Source organism: Leucoraja erinacea, chromosome 7, assembly GCF_028641065.1.
Source record: "Leucoraja erinacea ecotype New England chromosome 7, Leri_hhj_1, whole genome shotgun sequence".
Classification (NCBI taxonomy): domain Eukaryota; kingdom Metazoa; phylum Chordata; class Chondrichthyes; order Rajiformes; family Rajidae; genus Leucoraja; species Leucoraja erinaceus.
This window is the reverse complement of record NC_073383.1, coordinates 70558773-70570978: the sequence shown is the minus strand read 5'-3', so window position 1 is coordinate 70570978 and position 12206 is coordinate 70558773. Positions and strand designations below refer to the sequence as shown.

Genomic DNA, 12206 nt, shown 5'->3' with positions numbered 1-12206 from the left:
TCAGCGGATCCTCAGCCTCCTGATGTCAGCCATCACCTCATTTGCTCGTTCTGTGGATGGTACAGAAATGACCACAAACCAGCAGGACACCCTCGCACTGCTGTGCAATACTCAATTTGAGATAAATAACCTCCGCAAGGAGATTATAAGACCTGCCCTCAACCCGAAATTCGCGGGGTTGTGCAAAACTCCAACCATTGAGTCAGATACACTGCTCTTTGGCAAAGACCTCACCAAAAAAGTCAAAGACATGGAGGAGGCTTCCAAAACTTTCAGCCTCATGAGGGCAGGCCCCGGGACGAGCAAAACCAAAACCACAAAACCCAAGCGGCAGTACCCCATCGCGTCCACCATTCGACGTCTACCCTAGGGGACTGGTAAAAGCTCGGGGTCCGCATATCACCACCGGAAGCCTTTTTTTAGGCCAAGGCCCAGAGCGGACCCCATGGAAAATGCGCCAACCCCAAACCTCACCAACATGTCAGACAACGCACACGACTCGTCATCCTGCGAAGAAGCAGAAGAAACACCCATAACCATGGAGGTAGGTGGGTCTGGTTCCTACTAGCATATAGAAAGTAGGGGCACTATACTAACAGGGGGGAGATTACACCTGTTTAAGGAAACATGGGAGTCTATCACGAGTGAAAAGTATATACTCAATAGCATTCGTGGATACAAAATACAGTTTGCACTAGAGAAATTGCCACCAGTTCAGCATTCACCCCAGAGGGTTTTTTCCCTCTCAGTTAAAGAAAAACGAGAGGGACAAGCTGAACTGGTGAGACTAATCACCAAGGGTATCATTGAAAAAACAAAACATGAACCCTTGGAATTTGTGTCTAATATATTTACTAAAATTAAAAAAGATGGTGGATGTTGCATCATCATTGACTTAACTTCACTAAATATGTTTGTTAAGTATGTACATTTCAAAATGGAAACGTCCGTTACTGCCAAACAACTGATTTCCAAAGGATACTTCATGGCAAGCATTGACCTCAAAGATGCTTACTATTCAGTACCCATTCATAAGGATCATCGCAGATACCTGAAATTTACCTGGATGCGGCAACAATGGCAGTTTAAAGCGTTACCCAACGGGTTAACATCAGCCCCAAGATTATTCACCAAGATACTAAAACCAGCCCTGGCAATATTAAGGAGACAAAAACATATTGTCATGGCATATCTTGATGATATCTTAATGGTAGGCAAAACCATGGAATTGGCTATATCAGCTGTATCAGCAACCAAACAATTGTTTGAAACCTTCGGATTTGTCTTACATCCAGATAAATCTAAGTTGAAGCCATCCACAACCGTGGACTACTTGGGCTTCACTATTAACTCAGTCCACATGTCTGTAACTTTGCCAAAAGACAAAACAACTGAATTGGCACAATCATGTAACAATTTAATGGTCAACGAGCGACCAACTATTCAACAAGTGGCAAGAGTAATTGGGAAAATGGTAGCAGCATTTCCGGCTACACAATTTGGACCTTTGCACTATCAAAACTTACAAAGAGTAAAGTAAAACGACATGCAGGTCATTATGATCGTATCATGAAATTACCCACTGAAGCAATATCAGAGCTACAGTGGTGGGCAGAAAACGTTTGGCATAGTTCCAGCACTATCATCATCGTTAACCCTACTTTAGTTATCCAAACAGATGCCAGTGCTCAAGGCTGGGGAGCAGCTAACTCCATATCCAGCACAGGTGCTAGATGGACTAACCCAGAGTCATCATTACTACTTACACTCGGCATTAACTATCTAGAGATGTTGGGTGCCTTTTACGGTTTAAAAGCATATGCATCAAAAATGCATCACTTGCATGTTCGGTTACAAATAGACAATACTACGGTGGTGGCCTATATTAACCACATGGGCGGCATAAAATCGATATGGCGACAAATTGGTCAACACAATCTGGCAATGCTGTGTCGAAAGACATATTTGGCTATCAGCAACTTACCTGCCAGGTAAGCTAAATACAGTGGCAGACACCAGGTCACGCAAATTTAATGACAACACCGAATGGATGTTAAACCCCAAAGTGTTTGCTAAAATTATCAAACAATATGGCACGCCAGATATCGACCTATTTGCGTCAAGGCTAAATCACCAGGTACCTATGTATGTCGCTTGGGAACCAGACCCTGAGGCAGCAGCGGTAGATGCGTTCGCGCTGGATTGGGGAAATTTCTTCTTCTATGCATTTCCTCCCTTCTGCCTCATCAGCTGGGTACTACGCAAAATACAAATGGACTCTGCTTCAGATATTTTGATAGTACCCCTACACAGCCATGGTTCCCATTACTTCACGACATGGTTGTTGAAACCCTGATGATATTTCCCAGTAACCCAGAATTATTAACCCACCCAGTATCTGACATAATAAATATAAATATAAATAACATAATGCCATGATAAAATCAAACTCCTGGGTTGCAGGTTTGAAAAGACCATTACTGGGACTGGGATTGTCAGAAAAAACCGTCAACACCATGTCAGCATCCCACCGAACATCCACAAGAAAACAGTACTTGTCCAGCATCAAAAAGTGGGAGAAGTACTGCTGGGATACAGGAACCACCTACACAACCGCAACAGTTACCAACGTACTGGAGTTCCTGGCACCCCTTCACCACGATGAAGGACAGCTACAGTGCCATCAACACAGCTAGAAGTGCTCTGTCTGCCTATTTAACTCAGGCACCAGGACATCAGGCCATGGGGTCCCACCCGCTGGTGGTTAAACTAATGAAGGGAATTTACAACTCTAACCCTCCCAGACCAAGGTACACCTATATATATGGGATGTCAGTGTGGTCCTGACATACCTCAGGGGATGGCCACCAGCCAGGTCCCTCACCCTGGAACAATCTACGCTCAAGACTATCATGCTGATGGCACTTGTATCTGCACAGAGGGTCCAGTCACTACACCTTTTGCGACTGGACAACATGATCATAGCTCCAGACCAGGTCTCGTTCGTTATCCAGGGACTGATCAAACAGAGCAGACCAGGAACACCCAACCCAGTCGTGGAATTCCGGGCTTACCCGCCAGAACCACGGTTATGTACCATGACCCAACTACTGTCCTACATAGACACAACCAAAATAATTCGAGGGAGTGAAAAAGCCTTATGGGTCAGTCACAAAAAACCTTATGGTCGGGTGACGAGCCAAACCATTTCGAGATGGCTCAAGCAGGTGCTAAAAGCTGCTGGTATAAACACTAACATGTACAAATCTCACTCCACCAGGGCAGCATCCACGTCGACGGCCAAAAGAATGGACGTGCCTATAGACCACATCCTGGCTACAGCAGGGTGGTCGGGGGAAAGAACGTTCCGAACTTTCTATAATAAGCCGTTGGCAAAACCTGCTTTATTTGCAGAGAAAATTTTACAGTCTGCAAATATTTAATTTAAGCCCAGGGGAGCAATTTAATTTCTTTGTTGTTATTGTTAATAAATACCGTTGTTGTTTTTACAAACAGATTCATTGGTTGATTACGATAACACACTTCCTCCCTCAAGGACTTTGGCAGTGAGTGAAGTAAGAACTGTTACACGGTTTGAAATCACAGAGCTTTAAAATCTTCACGTAGTCATTCACGTGACTCCGAAGTAAAATAGTAAGATTAAACGAGAACTTACCAGTTTGAAGTTTGATCTGTATTTTATGAGGAGTTACGATGAGGGATTACGTGCCCTCCGCTCCCACCCTCAATAATATGGGTCAAACTGATAACTGAGGTCTCCTTTTCTTTACTATGTTTATTTCAATAACTGTGTCTATCTGTGATTCCACACCGCTGCTTTGAAGTATGTCGCGCATGCGTGCTGAGCGGGCTCTTCACGTAATCCCTCATCGTAACTCCTCATAAAATACAGATCAAACTTCAAACTGGTAAGTTCTCGTTTAATCTTACTATTATACTGCATCTGCCACGCATCTGCCCACTCAATCAACCTGTCCAGGTCACCCTGCAACCTCCTAACATCCTCTTCACAGTTCACACTGCCACCCAGCTTTGGGTCATCCGCAAATTTGCTAGTGTTGTTCCTAATTCCCTCTTCCAAATCATTAATATATATGGTAAACAGTTGCGGCCCCAACACCGAGCCTTGCGGCACTCCACTCGCCACTGCCTGCTATTCTGAAAAGGACCCGTTCACTCCTACTCTTTGCTTCCTGTCTGCCAACCAATTTTCTATCCATGTCAACACCATGTGCTCTAATTTAAGTCACCAGTCTCCTGTGCGGGACCTTATCAAAGGCTTTCTGAAAGTCTAGATACACTACATCCACTGGCACCCCTTCATCCATTTTACTTGTCACATCCTCAAAAAATTCCAGAAGATTAGTGAAGCATGATTTCCCTTTCATAAATCAGTGTTGACTTGGACTAATCCTTTTACTGCTATCCAAATGACCCATTATTACCTCTTTAATAATTGACTCCAGCATCTTTCCCACCACCGAAGTCAGGCTAACTGGTCTGTAATTCCCTGTTTTCTCTCTCGCTCCTTTCTTGACCTATCAGTTTCTGAGATACCCCTCTTGACTCTCGGGGTTCAAGCTACCTCTGTAAGATCCCGGACCACCCTCTTTTCGGGAACAACATAGGCTAAATAGCAGCACCCGTTCCAGTGGTTGTTCTTTCCCCACTTCCTTTCCCAAGTGCTGTAGTCTCCCAGTGGCATCCCTGGCAGCCATAGATATGCCAATGACCCACACACAATGTATGTTCCATTTACTGATCGTGGTGGTCCCTGAGGAGAGATTGTAGTGCATGAGCTGTTTCCCAAATATACCCCTTTCTCTGGGTACTTGCAATGACGTGAGGTATTTCATGGTATATGGGGTTGCTTGTTTTTCTCAACCGGGGTATCTTCCATGCCTTAGTTTCATTCTCGTTCCACCCTGGTTTAAACAGGGTTGTATACCATCCTTTAAAATTATCATATATAAGTCCCCCATACCTACGGGTCCCATTTACCCGTGGCATGATCACTCGGCAACTACTAGACGCTGTTGCGTTGCGAAAACAGAGTAGAGCCAGCCTTTCAGTTAGATTTAGGGATATTGACACTAGTGGTACGCCTTCCTCATTGTTGTGGGGAACAGAAGTGCACAACCAACAGTTACTGCCATTCCCCCTGCGAGCAAATTCATAACTCATAGACAAAAAGCTATTAAACCAGGTCATCTGGGCCATTTCCAGGACCAGTAACGGGATTGGAAGTAATATCACCCCGGCCGCTCTCTTCTCCCATCAGGCAAGAGGCACAGAAGTGTGAAAACACATACCTCCAGATTCAGGACAGTTTCTTCCATGCTGTTATCTTCCCAGCTGTTGATGGTTCACTGAAAATACACATTTACCTACAAGTGAAAGATAACAATTAATAGTCCCTATTATATGCTCCAGCTGTTAAAGCATTTACAATACATTCAGGATATTTGCAATATAAACAGTTAATGTTTAATAGTTTGTGATAATTTAATTCAGATCTCTTGTATAAAAGCTAACGGTAATCTGCCTGTTCATATGCTCCTTAATCTGCTCCCTGCAAGACTCCTAGTAAGTCTGGAGAAATTTATGGCAAATTGGAAATTTAAATTATAAGATTAATTCATGTATTTTATCCTTTCGCAGGAACCTAATCATGGATTTCCACAATATGTTGTTGGTGTTCTCAGTCGTGATACTGTCTGCTCAAAGCCTCACCAGCTCTGCAGTTCCAGAAAGGGTGGCCTACAAAGCCCTCCTTGATAAAGTGGCTAATGCGGATATGCTACCCGAAGGCCAAGCAAGCATGGTCTTAAACGTGAGGGACCTACTTTTGAAAAAAGGTAAGCTGTTTCAATGACATTTGTCTGAAAATGTTGATGTGAATATAATGTATATTCCCTCCTAACTTTAATTAAAAACTGCCTGTTTCTGTGTTGTGAAAAGATGTTCCTGTCTGATTTAGCATAGCTGGCAAAGGAGAGATAGGATCGGTAGGGTTGCTCTGAGAAACAGCATATTCTCAATGGGCTAAATGTCAGCGCATTAAAATCAAAAAGAAATCTGACTTCTTTGCACAAAAATGTAGGGTTTACTAATGTAGCATCTTACATTCTCGGAAGAATTCACCAGTACTGATTCACAACCCCTGGTGGCAATGCCTTCGACAATAATGCTTTCACATCTTCAAGATAGTCCAAAATGCTTCAGATAATGTTACAGTTGTCATGACTTATTTTGTTTGGAAGTGAATGTTTTGTGCACAAAAAGATAAGTAACTAGGACTGTTGCTTGAGGGATGACAATTGGAATAGCACCAGGGGATTCTGGATATGCATATTTGATTAGTTTATCAGCTCCCTGCTCAATTTCCTGGCCCAGTGGCACAGTGGCCTTACAGCACGAGAACCCAGGTTTGATCCTGACCTCGGGTGCTGTTTGTGCTGAGTTTGTATGTTCTCCCTGTGACCGCGTGGGTTTTCTCCGGTTGCTCAGTTTCCTCCCACACTCCAAAGACGTACCGCTTTTAGATCAATTGGCTTCAGTAAAAAAACAATGTATATTGTCTCCAGCGTAGGATAGCACTAGTGTACGAGGTGATCGGTGGGCGGAGTGGACTCGGTGGGCTGAAGGGCCTGTTTCCGCGCTGTATCTCTAAAGTCTGAAGTAAAGATTCATCAAAACTAATTAACGGAGAACAAAGCACTCCTCTCAGAAGTTAACTAATCTGTCAATCTGTTTTTTTGATTGAAGCTTGATTCTAACTCTCCTGGGGTACAGGAGCTTCAGGAGAGACAGGAATGAGGGAAAAAGAGGAGGGGGTGTTACATTGTTGGTTAAGGAGGATGTCACGGCTGTGATCAGAGGTGACAATACGGACATTTCGTCTAGTGAGGCTACATGGGTAGAAACTGAGAAACGAGAAAGGGATGATTACCTTGTCAGTGGTGTGCTACAGACCCCCGAATAGTCAATGGGAATTAGAAGAGCAAATGTGCCAGGAGATTGCAGACAGCTGCAGGTCAAATAAGGTTGTTGTAATAGGGGATTTTAACTTTCCCAAAATAGACTGGGAAAATCAGTGTAAAGAGTTTAGAAACATAGAAACATAGAAAATAGGTGCAGGAGGAGGCCAATTGGCCCTTCGAGCCAGCACCGCCATTCATCGTGGCTGATTGTCCCCTATCAATAACCCGTGCCTGCCATCTCCCCATATCCCTTGACTCCATTAGCCCATAGAGCTCTATCTAATTCTCTCTTAAATCCATTCAGTGACTTGGCCTCCACTGCCCTCTGTGGCAGGGAATTCCATAAATTCACAACTCTCTGGGTGAAAACGTTTTTTTCTCACATCAGTCTTAAATGACCTCGCATTTATTCTAAGACTGTGGCCCCTGGTTCTGGACTCGCCCAACATTGGGAACATTTTTCTTGCATGCAGCTTGTCCAGTCCTTTTATAATTGTATATGTTTCTATAAGATCCCCCCCTCATCCTTCTAAACTCCAGTGAATACAAGCCTAGTCTTTTCAATCTTTCCTCATATGACAGTCCCGCCATCCCAGGGATCAATCTCGTGAACCTACGCTGCACTGCTTCAATCACAAGGATGTCCTTTCTCAAATTAGAAGACCAAAACTGTACACAACACTCCAGATGTGGTCTCACCAGAGCCCTATAATGGGGTGGAATTCCTCAAAAGTGTTCAGAAAAGTTTTCTTATGCAGTATCTAGAGGTCCCCACACATGAGAGGGCAACACTGGATCTAGTATTGGCAAATTGGGACGGGCAAGTTAATGAAGTGTTCGTGGAGGAGCTTTTTGGGACCAGTGATCACAGTTCGATTAGGTTTAGGGTAGTTATGGATAGGGACAGAGAGGGTCCACGTGTTAAAATGCTTAACTGGGGTAAGGCCAACTTTGAGGGTATGAAAGAAGGTCTCGCTCAAGTTGGCTGGAGCAGGTTATTTGAGGAGAAAGGAACAGCGGCCAAGTGGGATGCTTTTTAAAAGTGTATTGAAGAAAGCTCAGGATGTGTACGTCCCAGTTAGAGTGAAGGGCAAAGTAAAAAACGTAAGGAAGCTTGGCTGACAAGAGAAATTGAGGTGTTGGTCAAAAAGAAGAAGGATGCATGGGACAGGTATAGGCAGCTGGGATCAAGTACATCCCTGGATGAGTTTCGGGAACTAAGGAGTAAACTGAAAAAGGCGATCAGAAGGGCAAAAAGAGGTCAGGATATAGCTCTGGCGGGTAGCATTAAGGACAATCCCAAAAGATATTATAAATATTATAAGGGGAAAAAGGGTAACTAGAGAGAGAGTTGGTCCTCTCAGATATCAAAGCAATCAACTCTGTGTGGAGCCACAGGAGATGGGCAAGGTCCTCAATGAGTATTTGTATTTATGAGGGAGAAAGACAGTAGGATGGAGGAACTTGGGGCAGTCAATGGAAGTGTCTTGAGAGCAGTCAAAGAAGTACTGAATGTATTGTCATGTATGAAGCTATGTATAAATCTCCAGGGCCTGATCAGATATATCCGAGGACATTGCAGGAAACTAGAGAGGAAATTGCGGGAGCCCTGGTTGAAATTTACGAGTCGTCCGTCAATGCAGGAGAGGTGTCGGAAAACTGGAGGGTGGCAAATGTTGTGCCTCTTTTCAAGAAGTGCTGCAGGGAAAATGCTGGGAACTATAGGCCCGTGAGAACATCTGTAGTTGGAAAGTTACTAGAGAGTATTCTGAGGGATAGGTTATATATGCATTTGGATGGGCAAGGGCTGATTAGGGATAGTCAGAATGGTTTTGTACATGGGAGGTGGTGTCTCACAAATCTGATTGATATTTTTGAGACATGACCAAAGGTCAATGAAGGCAGAGCTGTAGATGTTGTGTACATGGATTTCAGTAAGGTGTTCGACAAGCAGCATGGTAGGCTGCTCAGGAAGGTTACATCGCATGGGATCAACAGAGAGATAGCTGAATAGATAGCAAATTGGCTCTATGGAAGGAAGCAGAGGGTGTTGGTGGAACGTTGCTTATTGGACAGAAGGCCTGTGACGAGTGGTGTGCCTCGGGGTTCAATGCTAGGCCCATTACTGTTTGTCATCTACATCAATGATTTGGATGAGAACGTACAGGGCAAGATTAGCAAGTTTGCTGATTATACAAAAGTGAGTGGTTTTTGCAGATAATGAAGATGGTTGTGAAAGATTGCAGCGGGATCTGGATCGATTGCCCAGGTGGGTGGAGGAATGGTTGATAGAATTCAATACAGAGAAGTGTGAGATGTTGCATTTTGGGCCATTGAACAAGGGCAGGATCTACACAGTATATGGTAGGTCTCTGGGTAGTGTTGTAGAGCAAGAAGGATCTCGGAGTACAGGTGCATGGTTCCTTGAAGGTCGAGTCGCAGGTAGATAAGATGGTCAAAAAGGCTCTTGGCACACATCATTCAGAGTATTGAGTATAGAAGTTGGGAGGTCATGTTGCAGTTGTCTAAGATGTTGGTGAGACCACATTTAGAATATTGTGTTCAGTTCTGGGCACCATGTTATAGGAAAGATATTGACCAGGCTGGGTCTCTATTCCATGGAGCGCAGGAGGATGAGGGATGATCTTATGTAGGTGTACAAAATCATGAGATGAATAGATCGGGCAGATGCACAAAGTCTCTTGCCCAGAGTAGGGGAATCAAGGACCAGAGGACATAGGCTCAAGGAGAAGTGGAAAAGATTTAATAGGAATCCGAGGGGTAACCTTTTCACACAATGGGTGGTGGGTATATGGAACAAGTTGCCAGAGGAGGTAATTGAGGCTGGGACTATCATTTAAGAAAAAGTTACAAGGATAGAACAGGTTTGGAGGGATATGGACCAAGCACAGGCAAGTGGGACTAGTGTAGCACAGGAGATTTACTTGTAATTGTTAAACAATTGAAATGTGATACATTCTTCCAAATTAAACTGTTGAAAGAAATTAGAGTAGTACAAGCAAGACCGAGGTAGTAACAGACCAATCTGAAGAAGGGTCTCAAACAGAAATGTCACCCATACCGGCTCGACAGAGATGCTGCCTGTCCTGCTGAGTTACTCCAGAATATTTGTAGCTACCTTTAAATATGAATTTTCATTTTAGACTGGATTCATTATTCAAACCATTGGTAAATATATTAAGATATTCGTTAAAATTATGCATGATTATTAATGCAAAAATATACATTAAATGATACGGCAAAATAAATTAAATGCTTTACGTCACAGCAAGATATGCCAAGGACTGCAATGAACTCTTACAACAAGGTTTCAAGGACAGTGGTCTCTATGTCATCCAGCCACAACCAGTACAAGGCGCACCCGCGATTGTGGTGAACTGTGAAATGGAATATGACTGTGGTGGATGGACATTGCTGGAACAGAACTCCAGACAAAGCCCGCTGACGTGGAACGAAACTTGGACCACATACGAGTTTGGGTTTGGAAATGCTCTGGCTGACCATTACCTTGGCAACCTTTACATCCATTACTTAACCAGCCAAATGTGGTATAAAGCAAGAGTAGTTTTGGATCAGGCAAACGAGGCTAATCAAATTATTCGTAGATACGCAGAGTATGACATGTTCCGGGTCGGTTCATCACTCACTGGCTACAAACTAGATCTTGGTGGCGAAATGTCTGTTTTTAATAACCTGTATGATAATTTGCCATTTAGTACATGGGATCGGGATTCAGATCAGGATTCAGCTAACTGTGCACTGAAGTATGGTGGGGGGTGGTGGTTTAATACTTGTGCTTCTGATACCCCCTATGCTATGTTGACCCAAAAACAGTCCATTCATTGGGAGCCCTTTTGCAAGAAATGTACTCGAGTCCAAATCATGGTCAGACCTGTCAACCTGCATTGCTTCACATGAGGAAAGATGTCCAGATACTAATTGTATTTCAAACTGCAATGATCTGTGCATTTAGTTACTGGAACAATGCAATGTTTGATTCTCTTGGTATAGTATAGGAATAAACTTCATTAAAGCACCTGTGACGGAAGCTATTTTTTGTCTTGTTGACTAATGTGTGTGCAAGTGTCTGATCCACAAAAACAAATAAGATGGGTACACGTTGATTACACCGCACAAAGATGACTGCTAATTGATTGGTCCTAACAAGGGAGGCTGCTAATTGACCTGACCTTACAAAGATGGCTGAAAATTGACTTGAACTTAGAAACATAGAAAATTGGTACAGGAGGAGGCCATTCGGCCCTTCACGCCAGCACCGCCATTCATTGTGATCATGGCTGATCGTACCCAATCAATAACCCGTGCCTGCCTTCTCCCCATATCCTTTGATTCCACTAGCCCCTAGAGCTCTATCTAACTCTCTCTTAAATCCATCTAGTGACGGCTTCCACTGCCCTCTGTGGCAGGGAATTCCACAAATTCACAACTCTCTGCGTGAAAAAGTTTTTTCTCACAGTCTTAAATGGCTTCCCCTTTATTCTAAGACTGTGGCCCCTGGTTCTGGACTCGCCCCACATTGGGAGCATTTTTCCTGCATCTGGCTTGTCCAGTCCTTTTATAATGTTATATGTTTCTATAAGATTCCACCTCATCCTTCTAAACTCCAGTGAATCCAAGCCTAGTCTTTTCAACCTTTCCTCATATGACAGTCCCGCATTCCCAGGGATCAATCTCGTGAACCTACGCTGCACTGCCTCAATCACAAGGATATCCTTCCTCAAATTAGGAGGCCAAAACTGTACACAATACTCCAGATGTGGTCTCACCAGAGCCCTATACAACTGCAGAAGAACCTCTTTACTCCTATACTGAAATCTTCTTGTTATGAAGGCCAACATTCCATTAGTTTTCTTCACTGCCTGCTGTACCTGCACGCCAACTTTCAGTGACCGGTGTACAAGGACGCCAGGTCTCACTGCACCTCCCCCTTGCCTAACCTAACCCCATTGAGATAATAATCTGCCCCCTTATTTTTGCCGCCAAAGTGGTTAACCTCACATCTATATGGTTAAAGTAAAAAAGCACTGCCTGCAAATGGTTGTTTGGGTTGAAATAAAAAGGCACTTTCTCTCTCCCCACCTCTCCTCTCCCCCCCCCCCCCCACCCCCCTCCCTCTATTCTCTCCCCCCCCCCTCCTCCTCCTCCCCCCTCTCTCCTCCC

General features: G+C 43.9%; 1 protein-coding gene and 1 long non-coding RNA gene across 5 annotated transcripts in view; one reads left to right on the top strand and one right to left on the bottom strand.

The window, feature by feature from the left end:
- LOC129699104 (uncharacterized) overlaps nucleotides 1-12206 on the bottom strand; it is a 49116-nt gene that overhangs the window by 21224 nt on the left and 15686 nt on the right. For 3 of the 4 annotated variants that reach the window (XR_008723784.1, XR_008723782.1, XR_008723783.1), the window contains exon 3: nucleotides 5334-5408. This is a non-coding gene — a long non-coding RNA (uncharacterized LOC129699104). Of the gene's footprint in view, nucleotides 1-5333; nucleotides 5409-10086; nucleotides 10286-12206 lie in introns of those variants that run through there. The other variant, XR_008723785.1, reaches the window with a different exon arrangement.
- On the top strand, nucleotides 5592-11446 carry LOC129699103 (fibrinogen-like protein 1-like protein). Its single transcript, XM_055638760.1, has 3 exons — nucleotides 5592-5607; nucleotides 5683-5879; nucleotides 10294-11446. The coding sequence occupies exons 2-3, from the start codon at nucleotides 5693-5695 to the stop codon at nucleotides 10941-10943; spliced, it is 837 nt and encodes a 278-aa protein (XP_055494735.1). The 5' UTR covers nucleotides 5592-5607; nucleotides 5683-5692; the 3' UTR covers nucleotides 10944-11446.